The sequence below is a fragment of the Ranitomeya variabilis genome, chromosome 2, assembly GCF_051348905.1.
Source record: "Ranitomeya variabilis isolate aRanVar5 chromosome 2, aRanVar5.hap1, whole genome shotgun sequence".
Taxonomy (NCBI): Eukaryota; Metazoa; Chordata; class Amphibia; order Anura; family Dendrobatidae; genus Ranitomeya; species Ranitomeya variabilis.
This window is the reverse complement of record NC_135233.1, coordinates 790,697,001-790,717,048: the sequence shown is the minus strand read 5'-3', so window position 1 is coordinate 790,717,048 and position 20,048 is coordinate 790,697,001. Positions and strand designations below refer to the sequence as shown.

Below are 20,048 nucleotides of genomic sequence, written 5' to 3'. Positions count from 1 at the left end.
TTTGGGGGTAAACCACTGTTTGGGCGCACGTCGAGGCTTGGAAGGGAGGGAGCACCATTTGACTTTTTGAACGCAAGATTGGCTGGAATCAATGGTGGTGCCATGTTGCGTTTGGAGACCCCTGATGTGCCCAAACAGTGGAAACCCCTCACTTCTAACTTCAACACTAACCCCAACACACCCCTAACCCTAATCCCAACTGTAGCCATAACCCTAATCACAACCCTAACCCCAACACACCCCCTAACCACAACCCTAACCCCAACACACCCGTAACCCTAATCCCAACCCTAATCCTAACCCTAATCCCAACCCTAACCCTAATCACAACACTAACCACAACTGTAACCCCAACACACTCCTAACCCTATCCGTAACCCTAACCACAAGCCTAATCTTAACCCTATTTCCAACCCTAGCCCTAATTCCAACCCTAACTCTAATTCCAACCCTAACCCTAAGGCTATGTGCCCACGTTGCGGATTCGTGTGAGATTTCTCCGCACGATTTTTGAAAAATCTGCAGGTAAAAGGCACTGCGTTTTACCTGCGGATTTCCAGTGTTTTTTTGTGCGGATTTCACCTGCGGATTCCTATTGAGGAACAGGTGTAAAACGCTGCGGAATCCGCACAAAGAATTGACATGCTGCGGAAAATACAACACAGAGTTTCCGCACGGAATTTTCCGCACCATGGGCACAGCGGATTTGGTTTTCCATAGGTGTACATGGTACTGTAAACCTGATGGAAAACTGCTACGAATTCGCAGCGGCCAATCCGCTGCAGATCCGCGGCAAATCCGCTGCAGATCCGCGGCCAAATCCGCAATGTGTGCACATGCCCTAACCCTAACCCTACCCCTAACCCTAGTTCTAACCCTAACCCTAGCGGAAAAAGAAAAAAAATATATTTTCTTTTTTTTATTATTGTCCCTACCTATGGGGGTGATAAAGGGGGGGGGGGGTCATTTACTATTTTTTTTATTTTGATCACTGTGATAGGTTATATCACAGTGATCAAACTATACCTGGAACGAATCTGCCGGTCGGCAGATTCGGCGGGCGCACTGCGCATGCGCCCGCCATTTTGGAAGATGGCGGCGCCCATGGAGAAAACGGATGGACACCGGGAGCCTCGGTAAGTATAAGGGGGTGGAGATCGGGGCACGGGGGCGTCGGAGCATGGGGGGGTGGCATAGGAGCACGGGGGAGCGGACAGGAGGACGGGGGAGCGGAGCACAAGACGGAGGGGAGCGGACCACAGATCGGTGGCTTGGGGGGGCGATCGGTGGGGTGGGGGTCACATCAGTGTTTCCAGCCATGGCCGATGATATTGCAGCATCGGCCATGGCTGGATTGTAATATTTCACCAGTTTTTTAGGTGAAATATTACAAATCGCTCTAATTGGCAGTTTCACTTTCAACAGCCAATCAGAGCGATCGAAGCCACCCCCCCTGGACTGAAGTACCACTCCCCCTGTCCCTGCATGTCGGGTGAAATGGGAGTTAACCCTTTCATCCGATCTGCAGGGACGCGATCATTCTGTGACACAGCATATGCGTCAAAGGTCGGATTGGCACCGACTTTCATGACGCATACGCTGTGTCACAGGTCGGGAAGGGGTTAAAGGGAACCAAAGGACCCATTAACGGATTGCTATTTCTGGATAACAAACAATAAAGGAATCACATCTAAAACAAAATATACAGTTAATTATCGCTATCTGTTTTGAACAGCTGACGTGTGCCCGCAATAGGCGCGGGCGGAATTGCGATCCGCCCGCACCTAATAACTAGTTAAATGCCGCTGTCATACTCTGACAGCGGCATTTAACAAGCGCATCTAGCCGGAAATATGCACGCACCGGTGACCCGTCACATGATCGGGGGTCATCGGTGCGTCGGCATAACAACCAGAGGTCACCTGCAGACCTCTATGGTTGTTGATGCCGGATTGCTATGAGCGCCACCCTGTGGTCGGTGCTAATAGCAATGCTGCAATTCTACTACATTGGGGCGATATGAGCAACGTCTCTATGTAGCAGAGAGTTGTGGCAGCTTCTAGCCTCCCATGGAGGCTATTGAAGCATGCCAAAATAAGAAAAAAAATGTTTTAAAAAATGAGAAAAATAAAAATATTGAAGTTAAAAAATCACCCCATTTCGTCCCATTCAAAATGAAACAAACAAACAAAAAAAAAGAATCAACACCTACACATATTTGGTATTGCCGTGTTCAGAATCTCCCGATCCATCAATTAAAAAAAAAAAAAAAAAGAATTTACGGAGTAGTGAGAAAAAAAAAAGGTCAAAATGCCACAATTACGTTTTTCTTGTCACCGCGACATTGCAATAAAATACAATAACGGGCGATCAAAAGAACGCATATTCACCAAAATGGTATTATTAAAAACATCAGCTCAGCACGCTAAAAATAAACCTTCATCCAACCCCAGATCACGAAAAATGGAGACACTAATGGTAAGATAAAAAAAAAAAACCTAGACATGTTAGGTGTCTGTTGTGAATTCTGCTCTTGGGCTCCCTCCGGTGGTTATGAGTGGTAGTGCTGCTGTCTCTGGATCGCAGCATTCATCAGGTGTGTCAAGTTTTTGCAATCCTGACTGGGCTATTTAGCCTTGCTTGACCCTTTAGTCAGTGCCAGTTGTCCTTTGTTCCTGGAGGATTCACATCCCTGCCTGCTCTCCTGCTTTGCTGTTCATTTCAACAAAGATAAGTTCTGGCCTTGATTTTTGCTGTCCACATGCTGTGGCCTTATTGTTCAGTTCTTTTCCATGTTTTTGTCTTGTCCAGCTTGGTCTGTATAAGGATTTGTTTAGCCAAGCTGGTATCTCTGGAGATGCAGATATACCCTCCATATCTTTAGTTAGCTGTGGAGATTTTGTATTTTCTGTGGTGGATATTTTCTAGTGTTTTAATACTGACCGCATAGTACTCTGTCCTATCCTTTCTATTTAGCTAGAAGTGGCCTCCTTTGCTAAATTCTGATTTCAGTCTGTGTATGTTTTTTCCCTCTCCTCTCACAGTCAATATTTGTGGGGGGCTGTCTATCCTTTGGGAATTTTCTCTGAGGCAAGATAGTTTTCCCTTTTCTATCTCTAGGGGTAATTAGTCCTCCGGCTGTGTCGAGATGTCTAGGGAGTGATAGGTACATTCCACGGCTACTTCTAGTTGCGGTGTTAAGTTCAGGGTCTGCGGTCAGTACAGGTACCACCTTCTCCAGAGTACGTCTCATGCTGCTCTTAGGCCACCAGATCATAACAGTACAACTGGCCAACAATGAGTTAGCCGCATCTCAGAAGAAGGGAAGGAAAGTGCTGAGCCATTTTTTTTTTCTGTAGTCTGTTGTGTTTTTTTTTTCCTCTTTACCTCTGGGTGGCTCAGGAGTTCGGCGCTGGTATGGATGTTCAGGGATTGGCTTCTCGTGTGGATCAACTTGCTGCTAGAGTACAGGGTATTTCCGATTATATCGTTCAGACTCCGGTTTTAGAGCCTAAAATTCCAACTCCTGATTTGTTTCTTGGGGACAGGTCCAAATTTTTGAGCTTTAAAAATAACTGTAAACTGTTTTTTGCTCTGAAACCCCGTTCCTCTGGTGATCCCATCCAGCAGGTTAAAATAGTCATTTCTCTGCTGCCCAGTGACCCTCAGGATTGGGCATTTGCCCTGGAACCTGGGAATCCGGCGTTGCTTAATGTAGACACCTTTTTTCAGGCGCTTGGGTTATTGTATGATGAACCTAATTCAGTGGATCATGCTGAGAAGACCTTGTTGGCCCTGTGTCAGGCTCAAGAAGCGGCAGAATCATATTGCCAGAAATTTAGAAAATGGTCTGTACTGACTAAATGGAATGAGGATGCCTTGGCGGCAATTTTCAGAAAGGGTCTTTCTGAATCCGTTAAAGATGTTATGGTGGGGTTCCCCACGCCTGCTGGTCTGAGTGATTCTATGTCTCTGGCCATTCAGATTGATCGGCGCTTGCGCGAGCGCAGAGTTGTGCACACTATGGCATTGTCTTCCGAGCGGAGTCCTGAGCCTATGCAGTGTGATAGGATTGTGTCTAGAGCTGAACGACAAGGATTCAGACATCAGAATAGGTTGTGTTTTTACTGCGGTGATTCTGCTCATGTTATTTCTGATTGCCCTAAGCGTACCAAGAGAATCGCTAGTTCTGTTACCATCAGTACTGTACAACCTACATTTCTGTTATCTGTGACCCTGATCTGCTCAATATCGTCATTTTCTGTCATGGCATTTGTGGATTCAGGCGCCGCTCTAAACTTAATGGACTTAGAATTTGCCAGACGTTGTGGTTTCCCCTTGCAGCCTTTGCAGAGTCCTATTCCTTTGAGGGGCATTGATGCTACACCGTTGGCTAAAAATAAACCTCAGTTTTGGACACAGCTGACCATGTGCATGGCGCCAGCCCATCAGGAAGATTGTCGTTTTCTGGTGTTGCATAATTTGCATGATGCTATTGTGCTGGGTTTCCCATGGTTACAGGTGCATAATCCGGTATTAGATTGGAAATCTATGTCTGTGACTAGTTGGGGTTGTCAGGGGGTTCATGGTGACGTTCCTTTGATATCAATTGCCTCCTCCCCCTCTTCTGAAATTCCTGAGTTTTTGTCAGATTTCCAGGATGTATTCAATGAGCCCAAGTCCAGTTCCCTTCCACCGCATAGGGACTGTGATTGTGCTATTGACTTGATTCCAGGCTGTAAGTTCCCTAAGGGCCGACTTTTCAACCTGTCTGTGCCAGAACATACCGCTATGCGGAGCTATGTTAAGGAGTCCTTGGAGAAGGGGCATATTCGGCCATCTTCTTCACCATTGGGAGCAGGTTTTTTTTTTTGTTGCCAAAAAAGATGGCTCCTTGAGACCCTGTATTGATTATCGCCTCTTGAATAAGATCACGGTCAAATTCCAATACCCTTTGCCTTTGCTTTCTGATCTGTTTGCTAGGATTAAGGGGGCTAGTTGGTTTACTAAGATTGACCTTCGAGGGGCATATAATCTTGTTCGTATTAAGCAGGGTGACGAATGGAAAACTGCGTTTAATACGCCCGAAGGTCATTTTGAATACCTTGTGATGCCATTCAGACTCTCTAATGCTCCATCTGTGTTTCAGTCCTTCATGCATGATATATTTCGGAATTATCTTGATAAATTCATGATTGCATATTTGGATGATATTTAGATTTTTTCAGATGATTGGGAGTCTCATGTGAAACAATCAGGATGGTATTTCAGATCCTTCGTGATAATGCCTTGTTTGTGAAGGGGTCTAAGTGCCTCTTTGGAGTACAGAAGATTTCTTTTTTGGGCTTCATTTTTTCTCCCTCATCTATATAAATGGATCCGGTTAAGGTTCAGGCCATTCATGATTGGATCTAGCCCACATCCGTGAAGAGCCTTCAGAAATTTTTGGGCTTTGCTAATTTTTATCGCCGTTTCATTGCCAACTGCTCCAGTGTGGTTAAACCCCTGACCGATTTGATGAAGAAAGGCGCTGGTGTGACGAATTGGCCCTCTGCGGCTGTTTCTGCCTTTCAGGAGCTTAAACGCCGATTTACTTCTGCCCCTGTGTTGCGTCAGCCGGATGTTTCTCTTCCTTTTCAGGTTGAGGTTGACGCTTCTGAGATTGGGGCAGGGGCCGTTTTGTCTCAGAGGAATTCTGATGGTTCCTTGATGAAACCGTGTGCCTTCTTTTCTCGAAAGTTTTCGCCTGCGGAACGCAATTATGATGTCGGCAATCGTGAGTTGTTGGCTATGAAGTGGGCATTTGAGGAGTGGAGACATTGGCTTGAGGGGGCCAAGCACCGTATTGTGGTCTTGACCGATCATAAGAATCTGATTTATCTCGAGTCTGCCAAACGGCTGAATCCTAGACCGGCCCGATGGTCCCTGTTTTTCTCCCGTTTTGATTTTGTGGTCTCGTATCTTCCGGGTTCTAAGAATGTTAAGGCTGATGCCCTCTCTAGGAGCTTTTTGCCTTATTCTCCTGGGGTCCTTGAGCCGGTCGGCATTCTGAAGGAACGGGTGATTCTTTCTGCCATCTCCCCTGATTTACGACGGGTTCTTGAGGAATTTCAGGCTGATAAACCTGACCGTTGTCCAGTGGGGAAACTGTTTGTTCCTGACAGATGGGCTAGTAAAGTGATTTCGGAGGTTCATTGTTCTGTGTTGGCTGGTCATCCTGGGATTTTTGGTACCAGAGATTTGTTTAGTAGGTCCTTTTGGTGGCCTTCTTTGTCACGGGATGTGCGTTCTTTTGTGCAGTCCTGTGGGACTTGTGCGCGGGCCAAGTCTTGCTGTTCCCGCGCTAGTGGGTTGCTTTTGCCGGTCCCTGAGAGGCCTTGGACGCATATTTCTATGGATTTTATTTCGGATCTTCCGGTTTCCCAGAGGATGTCGGTTATCTGGGTGGTTTGTGACCGGTTTTCTACGATGGTTCATTTGGTACCTTTGCCTAAGTTGCCTTCCTCTTCTGATTTGGTTCCGTTGTTTTTTCAGCATGTTGTTCGTTTGCATGGTATTCCGGAGAACATTGTGTCCGATAGAGGTTCCCAGTTTGTTTCTAGGTTTTGGCGGGCCTTTTGTGCTAGGCTGGGCATTGATTTGTCTTTTTCTTCCGCGTTTCATCCTCAGACAAATGGCCAAACCGAGCGAACTAATCAAACTTTGGAAACTTATTTGAGATGCTTTGTGTCTGCTGATCAGGATGATTGGGTGGCTTTCTTGCCATTGGCCGAGTTTGCCCTTAATAATTGGGCTAGTTCTGCTACCTTGGTTTCACCCTTCTTTTGTAACTAGGGTTTTCATCCTCGTTTTTCTTCGGGGCAGGTTGAGCCTTCTGATTGTCCTGGGGTGGACTCTGTGGTTGACAGGTTGCAGCAAATTTGGGCTCATGTTGTTGACAATTTGGTGTTGTCTCAGGAGGGGGCTCAGTGTTTTGCTAACCGTCGTCGGTGTGTTGGTTCCCGGCTTCGGGTTGGGGATTTGGTCTGGTTGTCTTCCCGTCATGTTCCTATGAAGGTTTCTTCCTTTAAGTTTAAGCCTCGGTTTATTGGCCCTTATAGGATTTCTGAGATTATCAATCCAGTGTCTTTTCGTTTGGCCCTTCCAGCCTCTTTTTCCATCCATAATGTTTTTCATAGATCTTTGTTGCGGAAATATGTGGTGCCCGTTGTTCCCTCTGTGGATCCTCCTGCCCCGGTATTGACTGAGGGGTAGTTGGAGTATGTGGTTGAGAAGATTTTGGATTCTCGTTTTTCGAGGCGGAAGCTTCAGTATCTTGTCAAATGGAAGGGTTATGGCCAGGAGGATAATTCTTGGGTTGTTGCCTCCGATGTTCATGCTGAGGATTTGGTTCGTGCCTTTCATTTGGCTCGTCCGGATCGGCCTGGGGGCTCTGGTGAGGGTTCGGTGACCCCTCCTCAAGGGGGGGGGGGGGGGGTACTGTTGTGAATTCTGCTCTTGGGCTCCCTCCGGTGGTTATAAGTGGTAGTGCTGCTGTCTCTGGATCGCAGCATTCATCAGGTGTGTCAAGTTTTTGCAATCCTGACTGGGCTATTTAGCCTTGCTTGACCCTTTAGTCAGTGCCAGTTGTCCTTTGCTCCTGGAGGATTCACATCCCTGCCTGCTCTCTCCTGCTTTGCTGTTCATTTCAACAAAGATAAGTTCTGGCCTTGATTTTTGCTGTCCACATGCTGTGGCCTTATTGTTCAGTTCTTTTCCATGTTTTTGTCTTGTCCAGCTTGGTCTGTATAAGGATTTGTTTAGCCAAGCTGGTATCTCTGGAGATGCAGATATACCCTCCATATCTTTAGTTAGCTGTGGAGATTTTGTATTTTCTGTGGTGGATATTTTCTAGTGTTTTAATACTGACCGCATAGTACTCTGTCCTATCCTTTCTATTTAGCTAGAAGTGGCCTCCTTTGCTAAATTCTGATTTCAGTCTGTGTTTGTTTTTTCCCTCTCCTCTCACAGTCAATATTTGTGGGGGGCTGTCTATCCTTTGGGAATTTTCTCTGAGGCAAGATAGTTTTCCCTTTTCTATCTCTAGGGGTAATTAGTCCTCCGGCTGTGTCGAAATGTCTAGGGAGTGATAGGTACATTCCACGGCTACTTCTAGTTGCGGTGTTAAGTTCAGGGTCTACGGTCAGTACAGGTACCACCTTCTCCAGAGTACGTCTCATGCTGCTCTTAGGCCACCAGATCATAACAGTTGTCTATGAACTCGTAATGACGTGGAGAATCACAATCGCATTTCAGTTTTAGCATTTAGTGAACCTAGCAAAAATGCCAAACAAAAAAACCAGTGTGAGACTGCACTTTTTTTTTGCAATTTCACCACACTTGGAATTTTTCTCCTGTTTTCTAGTACACAACATGGTAATACCAATGGAGTCATTCAAAAGTACAATTTGTCCTGCAAAAAATAAGCCCTGACATGGCCATATTGACGGAAAAATAAAAAAAAAAAGTTATGGCTCTGGGAAAGAGGGGAGCAAAAAATGAAAAACCGGAAAAAGCTCATTAAAGGGGTTAAAAAAATTCTCTTAAGAAAAAGAGGTAAGGTTTCTCCTTGTGGAGAGTGACATGCCAGCTCTGACACGCCAGTATGAGGAGACTCAAATAACTCTCCTCAGGGAAAATAAATATGGAAATTGTCTCTTTAGAAAGGAAGAAAACTTTAACTCTAGGGTCACCTATTGGAAGTAGCAATCCAACAAGTAAATATTGACCCTTTAACGAGCCCAGTTTTACCTTCTCACATAGGCAAATCAGATCTCATACTTTGTACTGACAAGGGGCAATACCTTGAAACATCGTGTCTGCAAACGGAGATTCTGATTTAGCTTTTATCCCAAGTCATATTGCAAGGCTCGTTAAAGGGTCGATACGGACTTGTAAGATCGCTGCTTCCAATAGGTGGTGTTAGAGTTCTAGTCCTCTTCCCCTCTGAAGAAACATTTTGCATATTTGAAGAAAAAGGCATAGTTTATTGTAATAATGTTTGTTCTGTTATGGGGTCCTTGGACATCAACACTGGGCAGATGAGTGGCGATTGTTCATAGGCTCATCAAAAGTTCTAGTTTGAAGGCCATTCTTTTGCACAATGGTCAATACCTGTTGCACATGCTGCTGATATTAGATCTATACACCTATACGAATATATGAAAATGCTGTCAGAAAAGATCCAACTTGAATTATATAACAGGAATATCAGGAGATTTGAAGGTGATTCTTTATTGCTTGGATTTCAATTTGGATAGATTCTGCCGTTATGTGAATGGGATAGCAGGGATAGGAACTCTCACTATATTCGAAAACAGTGGCCTAAACGTGATCCTTATTCCTGGACCCCCCCAAAAAAAAAAAAAAAAAATGGTCAAATGCATCGCTAGTGAGTGAATCCCGAAAAAGTATATTTACCTCCACTGCATATTCATCTAGGATTGATTAAATAATTTGTAAAAGCCTGTGATAAAAATTCAACTTCATTTATACAGTTGCAATCTAAATTTCCCAAAGTTGTTGATGTGAAACTGAAAAAAGGCAGTTTTATAAAACATTGGCGATGGAAGACAAAATTTCAGGAACTGGTAAATACATTGCAAAAAGCAGCCTAGCAGCTGTCATGCAAAAATCTCCTTTTTTTAGGAAACAAAGCAGAAAACTACTGTGATATCATGCCAAGCTATTGTGTGAAGCAGAGCCTTTAAACTCTATTTCTGGGACTCACACCTGGACTTCTCCCGAGAAAATGTTGAGCCCCAGTGTGCGTGCTGACTATTGCTGGACCATGAAGAGACACATCCAGGAAGCAAAGTATTCCCGTAAATCATCATGAAAAAAATTTCTAGATAAGCTGTATTTCATGTTGACTACATTAAGTATTTTTAATAATTTTCATAAAACTTAAAAATGAGTCATACAAAAACAGCCCGATGAGAAAAATCTGAAATGATTTTCAATTCATCACAAAAAATATATATTTAAATCCAGTTAATTTTGGGTTTGTGAAAGAAAAATAATTTAAAAAAAAAAATTGTCGACTGGTGTTATCACTACTAACACTTAGAACACATAACAAAATAAAGCTATTTTCTGAAAGCAGCATTCCAAAACAGCAATAAACAAGTGGTCTTTTGGAGTCAAAATAATATTAACAGCAAAAATATAAGTTCCAAAAATATTAGGAAATTGCATCTCCTGAAAAGAATGCTAGTGGCAGAAACTAGTGCTTCTATGTCAGAAAACACGCAAGAAGAAGAAAGAAACCGTATGCTGCATTTTAGGGCTAGAATCGAAGTCAAATACAGCAGAGGGCACTTACTGAATACTCTATAAGATCAACTGGATGTCGGAAAGGTTCAGAATCTTCACACTGGAAAATCAGATTCAACAACTCCTGGCACTGCTTCTTCCAAGACTGTAAATCGTAGGAGTGCGCTCTACTTCGTAGCTTGCGCCTTGGCTGGTATTCCTGAAATACGATCAGCAACAGTGTGGCAGTTACACGCTGTATTTGAGGAGAACTGGTTATGCTGTATGGAAAGCATGAACTGAACAATTACAGCACAGAAAGGCTATGCGCACACGATGCGGATTTCCGCAGCTGTTTCCCATGAGTTAACATTACAATGTAAACCTATGGGAAACAGAAAATGCTGTGCACATGCTGCGGGGAAAAACGAGCGGAAACGCAGAGGTTTACATTCCACAGCATGTCACTTCTTTCCGCAGCGGTTTTACACCTGCTCCAATAGAAAACCGCAGTTGTAAAACCGCAGTGAAATCCGCAGAAAAACGCAACGTTTTTGCCCTGCAGATTTATCAAATCCGCTGCGGAAAAATCCGCAGTGGACCATTCTATGTGTGCACATAGCCAATAAGTACAAATCTCTGGAAAAGCTTAAAGGGAACCTGTCACCCCCAAAATCGCGGGTGAGGTAAGCCCACCGGCATCCCAATGTATCCTAAAAGATGAGAAAAAGACGTTAGATTATACTCACCCAGGGGCGGTCCCGCTGCTGGTCCGGCGCCTCCCATTTTCATCAGATGACGTCCCCTTCTTGTCTTCACGCTGCGGCTCCTGCGCAGGCGTACTTTGTCTGTCCTGTTGAGGGCAGAGCAAAGTACTGCAGTGCGCAGGCGCCGGGAAAGGTCAGAGAGGCCCAGCACCTGCACACTGCAGTACTTTGCTCTGCCCTCAACAGGGCAGACAAAGTACGCCTGCGCAGGAGCCGCAGCGTGAAGACCAGAAGAGGACGTCACCTGATGAAGATGGGAGGCGCCGGACCCGGACCGCAGCGGGACCCCCCCTGGGCGAGTATAATCTAACCTCTTTTTCTCATCTTTCAGGATACATCGGGGGCTTATCAATAGCATTCCAGAATGCTGTAGATAAGCCCCTGATGCCGGTGGGCTTAGCTCACCCGCGATTTTGGGGGTGACAGATTCCCTTTAAAGGCTATATCCGGGACTTTATGGAAAAAAAAAAAATAGTACCCAAGCACTAACAGGCAGGTTATTGCAACTTACCTGCCTATTGTGCATGGTGCCGTAGTTCCTCATCACAGAGCGGTCACGTAGCGCTCTTGCCAGGGATTCAGCTGCGAAGGGGTGTGACTTTAGAGGTCATTTTGATTGACAGCCGACTCCTCCAGTTAGGCATCAGGAATCCAGCTATCAGAATGATGTTATAAGTCCTGCCCCGACAACAGAGCAAAGCAGAAAAGAAGCTTCCGCTCTACAGACGTGATGTCAGCAGAGATTCTGAATCCGCGGCAGGAGCGGTCTGTGACCACTCTGCAACAACAACAGGCAGGTAAGTTGCAATTCCCTTCCTGTTAGTGCATAGGTACATTTTTTAGTTTTTTATAAAGTCCCGGATATACCCTTTATAAGTTCCCTGCATCAGTGATTTAGCTTTCACTCAGCAGATCAGCAGTTTACTAACATTACCTTTCTCTTCCTTGTTGACATTCCAGGCATGTCTGCATCCTTCTCTTCTTCCTTTAAAGGTAAACACAAAGTCAGCAGATCATATGGCCGACCAGCTTATTACCAAAACACTTTCCTCCACATTTTAAAGGGCTACTTTGGGAAGATAAAAAATTATCCTAATGCTCATACCTTCATGGACTATTAGGATAACACAGAAAGTAACGTTTCCATCATCACAGTAGCTGCAATTCTGTGATGCTGGAGCTGCTCCTTGGTGCTCGCTCTCCCTTATTGGACATTACATCACACATCAGTGGGTGTTGCCTGCTCCCACTGCTAGCAGCAGCACATCCTCTGATCCCATCTGCTTGTATTCAGTCCAATATGGGGACTGCTCCCTGCTAGTTGCTGCCAGTCACCTGATGATCTCCTTCTGTTCAGTCCAATATCGGGGCATGGCCTGCTCTCTCCTAGTTGCTGCCAGTCACTTGATGTTCTCCTATTCAGTCTGATATCAGGGGTAGTGGCCAACTCCCAGCTGCTAGCAGCTGCTAGTTTCCTGATATCTGTATTTAGTTTTAAGGTACCTTCACACTAAGCGACTTTGCAGCGAGAACGACGACGATCCGTGACGTTGCAGCGTCCTGGATAGCGATCTCGTTGTGTTTGACACGCAGCAGCGATCTGGATCCCGCTGTGATATCGTTGGTCGGAGCTAGAAGTCCAGAACTTTATTTCGTCGCTGATCACCCGCTGTCATCGCTGGATCGGTGTGTGTGACACCGATCCAGCGATGTGTTCACTTGTAACCAGGGTAAATATCGGGTTACTAAGCGCGGCCCTGCGCTTAGTAACCCGATGTTTACCCTGGTTACCCGGGTGCTGCAGGGGGACTTCGGCATCGTTGAAGACAGTTTCAACGATGCCGAAGTTGTTCCCCTGATCGTTGGTCGCTGAAGAGAGCTGTCTGTGTGACAGCTGCCTAGCGACCTAAACAGCGACGCTGCAGCGATCGGATCGTTGTCTATATCGCTGCAGCGTCGCTAAATGTGACGGTACCTCTAGATCATGGGACATGGCCTGCTCAATGATCTAGGACTGCAGGGAAGGAGATATCACAGGACTAGCTGCGGCTAACAGCAGGGAGTAGTAGTAGGCTGATATGGGGCAGAATAGAAGATCACCAGGAGAATGGCAGCAATTAGCAGGGAGCAGGCCATGCCCGATAAGCTGCAATGTGTATGTATGACCTGGCAATCACATGATCGCCAGGGCCCTGCTGGCAGAGCTGATCTGGTGGTTCATATCAGACACAGATCATCTCTGCCAGTAATGCCTGGCACAGCAGGGGAGCTGTTTTCCCCTGTATCTTGGAGTCCCAGTGATGTTGCAGTTTCAGATTGTAAAAAAAGTAACAAAGATAAAACAAACTAACAAAAAAAACACAGATGTATTAAAATCTCCTGGGGGACAAATTAGGTCTATAAATAATAAATCTCCATGATAAAAAAAAAAAAGAAAAATCATCATAAGAGTGCTCTAATGTCAGACTGGTGAGGGCTGCTGTCACTCACTCAGCTTCTATCATCAACCCGAAAACATTTCAGGGAAAGTAGTGGTGGTACCAGAAACAGTGGCGATACCAGAAACAGTGGCGACTGAAGATGCGGTCACAAATGAAGTATGGCACTACCGCCTGATGACATCCTGTTTTGGGGCATGAGGGGTGAATGAAGCTGCAGGTGAGTGACTGCAGGAACATCTTCCCCATGTAACTCCCCTCGAATTACGTGTCACAGAAAAAAAAACAAAAAACATGAATCAGAAATAATAGGATACGGAGAATGAAAGGGAATTTTATAGTAAAGAAAATTACAAAAGGGATTAAGGCACAAAAATCTATATTTATAAAAGGTAATTATAGGTATTGAACAACCCCTTTAAGGACCATTCAGGCCTGGTCACCAAGAGGGTTGTCCCTCCTTTCAGCTGCTACTCAAATCTAATATTGTACAAGTTATAGCTGTAAGTCAGATTAAATAAACTTGCACCCATGAGCTCTTCCACTTTTTAGCTGGACCCATGAATGCTCAGAGTTAGATATTCGGGTTGACAGCCATATTGAAATGAATTTTTAAATTTAAAGTAAATGTATAGTTTCTATTTTAACCCTTTTTTTAGTGTTGGAAAAAAATTTGGGAGTTGTGTTACCATCTTCTGAGACCTGTAACTTTTTTTTTGTCCGATGTAGCTGTATGACAGCTTATTTTTTGGGGGGGCGAGATGACATTTTTATCAGTATCATTTGGGAATAGATGTGACTTTTGTGACTTGAGATTTGACTTTTTGATCACTTGTCACAGCTTTTTTGTGGAATTGTGGCGACCTAAAAAAATAAAATTTTTCCTTTTTACGATGTTTACCGATCGTTTTGTTTTATATTTTGATAGATTGGACATTTCTGAACGCGGCGATACCAAATATGTGCAATTTTTTTAAAAAAATATCTTTATTTTCACTGGGGGGTAGGAAGGGGGCGGTGATCTGAACTTTTATATTGTCATATTTTTTTTAAAACTTTTTTTTTACGGATTTTGTCATCTCTTTGGGGTGCTTGAAGATGCGATTATCCAATTGTTTGTGCTATAGGCAGCGATGCTTCAGCATCGCTGCATACAGCAGAAATCACAGTTTCCTTTGAAGCTCTGCCACAGATAGGGTTTCAAAGGAGTTCTGTGAGGACAACCCATCAGCGACCCGCAATCACATCACGGGGTGCCGATGAGCGGAAGGACACTCGCGTCCGTCAGCAAGAGTTAAATGGCGCTCTCATATTGACAGTGGCATTTAACAGGTTGCTAGCGGCAGGTCCTGGCTGTTACACACAGCCATCACCTGCCAGGTATGGAGTGGGCTCGCTGCGTGAGCCCACTCCATACACCCGCTTCCAACTTTCACGGTATATATATGGCGCATGTCATGAAAGGGTTAAAGAAAGCTGTTATATTGTCACATCAGCCTGCACTATGTGTTGACTCAGATATTGGTTAGATAATATTGTAGTTCACGCGCATTGGCTGATCTCATGGTCAAAATTGTCATGTGTGTAACTCCTCCCTTTCCATTTGGATTGTCAGCTCCTAATAGTGATTCCCCCTCACCCTTTAAGCTCATTTTTATTTAATTTGTTAGTTCCTTAATTGCAAAACAAAGAATTTTAATGTAGCCATTTAATTATTACAAACTAAACACTTTACCTCATCGGAGTCTGACAAAAGCTTCTTCTTCATGATGTTGTACTGAGGAATGATGTCATAGCAACTTTGATCCCTGTATGGAAACAACTGTGTTAACAGTCAAATACCAGATAGCTTAACTAGGACAAGGTAAGTAATATAATGTAATCACCATGAAAGAGTAATAACAGCAGACGGCGTTAAGAGGGGGCTGGTGCTTGAAGTCATTGGGTTCTTTTTTTTGTTATCAATGGCATAAGAAGGGCTTTACAGGCAAGGACATTGCAGTTTATAAGACTTCACTTACAAGGGAACCTGTCAGCAGGTATTTGCCATGTAATGTTAAGACAGCAGAGTTAGAGGCTGAGACACAGATTTCAAGGATGTGTCACATGTCAAAGTGTGGGCTGTTTACCAACTGTAAAGGATTTATCACTAAGATTAACCCTTTAGTGACAGAGCCAATTTGGTACTTAATGATCAAGCTGATTTTTACAATTCTGACCACTGTCATTTTATGTGGTTATAACTCTGGATCACTAATGGAATAACATTTCCCACATGTTTACTTTACATCAGCACAATTTTGGAACCAAATTTTTTTTGCTAGGAAGTTATACAGGGTTAAAAGTTGACCACCGATTTTTCATTTTTCAAACAATATTTACAAAACCATTCTAATTAGGGTCGATCTCACATTTGAAGTGAGTTTGGGGGGTCAATATAACAGAAAATACCCAAAAGTGACACCATTCTAAAAACTGCACCTCTCAAGGTACCCAAAACCACATTCAAGAAGTTTATTAACCCTTCAGGTGCTTCACGAGAACTATTAGCAATGTGAAAGGAAAAAATGAACACATTTTACTTTTTTCACAACGTTTATTTGGAACCAATTTTTTTTTTTTATTATTATTTTCACAAGGGTATCAGGAGAAAATGGACCACAAAATTTGTTGTGCAATTTCTCCTAAGTAAGCCAATACCCTATATGTGGGGAAAAGCCACTCTTTGGGCGCATTGCAGGGCTCAGAAGGGAGGGAGCACCGTCCAACTTTTTGAATGCAAAATTGGCTGGAATCAATGGTGGCGCCATGTCACGTTTGGAGACCACCTGATTGACCTAAACAGTGGAAACCCCCCCCCCCCCCCCCCCATTCTAACTCCAACTCGAACCCCAACACACCACTAACCCTAACCACAATCCCAACCATGCAACCCTAGCCCAACTCACTTTAGCCCAACTCACTTTAGCCCAACTCACTTTAGCCCAACTCACTTTAGCCCAACTCACTTTAGCCCAACTCGAACCCTAATGGAAAAATGGAAATAAATATATATATTTTTTACTTCATTATTGTTACCCAACTAAGGGGGTGATAAAAGGGGGTTTTATTTACTATTTTTTTTATTTTGATCACTTTGATAACGCCGCCTCCTCCTGTGATGAGAAGCTCACTGTCTATAGACTATGTATATGAAAGACTTTGGTGTGGGCAGGGTTATCTTCCTCAGCTCTGCTTTATTTTAAATCTAGACGCTCCTATTGTGTCAGAACGACACCCAGTAAACTAAGTGATACATCATTGGATTCAGCGTCTCTTTACCTACATTACACGGCTCTCAGAGGAGTGCAGTCATATAGAAAAAAAATTGTACACAAGAACCAAAATGTACACAAAAAACTATGCGCAAAGAAAATTTATTCATCTTGGACAATACAAAAACAAAACAAAAACAAACCTGAACATTAAAAAGTGGGAAACCACAAGGTGGCGCCACAGTCTCAAATGTCATAATTGCAGGCATTGAAATATATGCAGTCTAAACATAGTAACGTTATTTGTGGGGGGGGAAAAAAACACTAACAACAATATTAACCAAGAATGAAAAAAACAAAAAAAAACAAAAAACAACCGCATAAAAGTAATTACCTATGGAAAAAAATCCTCAGGAAGTAAAAGAAACTAGATGTCTAGTCATATTATAACAAGGAACCGTGAAATAAAGGGGAAAATAGATACCTGTTTAGGGAAGTGAGGAACACCTAAGGACTGACGTACGTTTCGGCTGTGTAGCCTTCTTCCGGTGTGATAGACTGACGTGCAACTCTTTATATTATAGTGCAGCCAATCGCCATGTGGACACAAGGTATCTAATCAATTTTACATACCTAATTCTAGGTGGAACAACTATGTGAGTATGAAATAATCACCATAAATACCGCCGACCTCTAGCTTACAATAATCAGAGTGCTTGCTTTATAAAGTATGCACGCCTCGGCAGACCCAACCAATGACATCTGCCAAGGGGTGTGACCTCGTCTGGTTCCATATCGGAGTGCATCACACCCGCCAATCAGGAGGGGCGCATCCCCGAGACTGAGTCAAGGGAGGGGTTCAGGTCACGCCACCCAAAATTAAAGCCCATGTGGGCACAAGTCAGATCATGAGACCGGAGCACCGTCCCAGTAGAAACTACAGGGATGCGTACGTCCCGAGCAGCGGAGCGACGCGCACAGGATCATTAAGAAAGGCAAGTATATACATGTAACAACTGTTAGGAGAAAATTATATTCAGCATCAGTGATGAAGGAAAGTACTAAGGGATAGAAAAGTGTATTTGTATACGTCCTCCCTGTATACCTATATATAGCAGGGGGTATTAAGGTTTGATACGAGGTTTACACTGCATACACCCAATCTGGGTGGATATTATAACTTGATTATCACTAAAAGATCTACACCCATATAGATAACTAAGAGGACAAAATGCTGTTTGTAGGACTCAAAAACTAAAAAAGGTAGTGATTTTATCCACAAGTATGTATGTGCTCCCAACCATACCCAAATACATTTCTGTAAGGATGCATGAATATGCAAATTATATAAACAAATTACATACCTAATGTGTATTAGATACTAAATATGGATATGTTTGTAGGAAGTTCACGCTTAACACATAGCACCATTATTGAGCCCAATACCAATAGATTTACTGCTGCAACATAATTATTCTTTCAAATCACACCGCTCTAAAAAAAAGGGAGTCCAAAAGAAGAGAAAAATCATGCAAATGTCCATTCCATTTTATTTTCTTCTTTATTTCCCCCCCCCCCCCCCCCATCAGTTAAAATTCATATCCCCAGATGGGAACCAACAAGCAATGAGACAAAAATTCTCCAGCAATGGTAGGTAAGGAGAGTGTGTCTGCACTACAAAATTAAAAAAACAGTATCAACACCATAAACACAAAACACCACAAACTGAAAAACAACTGTGATAAAAATTGGTTGCAGATGAGAGAGAAATGCAGCAACATTTGTGTTTTCATTCAGACCTGACGTTGCATAGATTTCCGGGGATCATATCCATTTGGTCTTCAGTTGCATTGGAAGGCAATTGAATTGACCACCGCATATACCCAGAACCATGCGGTCAATTCTCTTTACCCTCAAGAGGTAGAGTCGCAGTTGTGATGATTTTTTAAATGTCTTGGTATTGTGCGCAAGTCTTTAATCTCAGGCGTTTCTTTCTAGGCTGAGATATCCCACACATGTTCAAGGAATCTCAATTTTAGGACCAGGGTGGTGAGCTCTATACATTTTAGGACAAGGGGAGGTCACACGGCAGATTACCGCCTGTAATAAGAGTGCGTAATAATATACTCTTTAAGACCATCTGAGGAGAGAATGTTGGTGGCCTGTTCAATGTTCGGGCACGCAACACATCTTCCACACGGGAACCCCACTAGAACCATGTGCGTGCCCAAGCAGCAGAATATTCTGATTGTTCTTATCAGAAGAAAAAAATCGAATCATGACCTTGTCCACAAATCACAACCACATCCAGCAGAATCGAAAGTACGCATGATCTCTTAGAATCACTCCAACTGGAACCTGATGAAAGATTCTATGGAGAAATACTGGCCGATTCTGTTAACGGACAAGATGCTACAACAATTTCTATCCATCAAACCGAGTGAGACTGCAAGACATAGCAAAAGTTTGAGGGACTTTGTACGGCGCAATTACGTTAAAAATGATCAGAAGATTCTGCCATTTAGGTACGCACACGGTTCCAGATGGGATTGTCCCCCGTATGGAAGATGTGTTGCGTGCCCAAACATTGAATGGGCCACCAATGTTCACTCCTCAGATGGTCTTAAAGAGTATATTATTACTCATTACATGCACTATTCAGGTGGTAATCTACTATGCGATCTACCCCTGTCCTAAAATGTAGGCTCACCACCCAAGCCCTAAAAGTGACAGTCCGGGAACATGTGCAGGATATCTCAACAGCGAAAGAAATGATCGAGATTGAAAACTTACGCACAATATCAAGACATTTCAAAAATCATAACTGCGACCCTACGGCACTGAGGACAAAGGGAAACGTGGTGCTGTTTATACGCGGATGTCAAGTCAATCGACTAACGCAACTAGAGACAAAATGAATATCGACCCTGTAATCTACGCAACCGCAAGGTCGGAACAGAAACAAATTTTACTGCATTTCTCTGACTCATCCACAACCAATTTTTTTTTTCACACTTGTTTTTTAGTTTGTGTTGTCTTTTTGTTTATGGTGTTAATACGGTTTTTAAATGTAGTGCAGACACACTCACCATACCTATCCTTTCATTGCTGAAGACTTTTTGCCTTGCTGCTTGTTGGTTCCCATCTGGGGATGTGAAATCTGACTGTTGGGGGGGGTTTGAAAGAAAAATGAATGGATATTTATACAATTTTTATCTTCTTTCAGACTCCCTCTTTTTAGAGCGGCGTGATATGAAAAAATAATTACGGTATACTACGGCAGTAAATCTAAAGTA

At 43.5% G+C, this 20,048-nt stretch overlaps 1 protein-coding gene across 2 annotated transcripts in view; it reads right to left on the bottom strand.

The window, feature by feature from the left end:
* The window catches only part of PHIP (PHIP subunit of CUL4-Ring ligase complex), a 225,043-nt gene that overhangs the window by 14,849 nt on the left and 190,146 nt on the right, over nucleotides 1-20,048 (bottom strand). For both annotated transcript variants that reach the window (XM_077289845.1, XM_077289846.1), the window contains exons 33-35: nucleotides 15,234-15,306; nucleotides 11,995-12,045; nucleotides 10,364-10,513 (exon numbers count right to left, since the gene is read on the bottom strand). In XM_077289845.1, coding sequence (XP_077145960.1) covers nucleotides 10,364-10,513; nucleotides 11,995-12,045; nucleotides 15,234-15,306 — 274 coding nt within the window. The remainder of the gene's footprint in view (nucleotides 1-10,363; nucleotides 10,514-11,994; nucleotides 12,046-15,233; nucleotides 15,307-20,048) is intronic.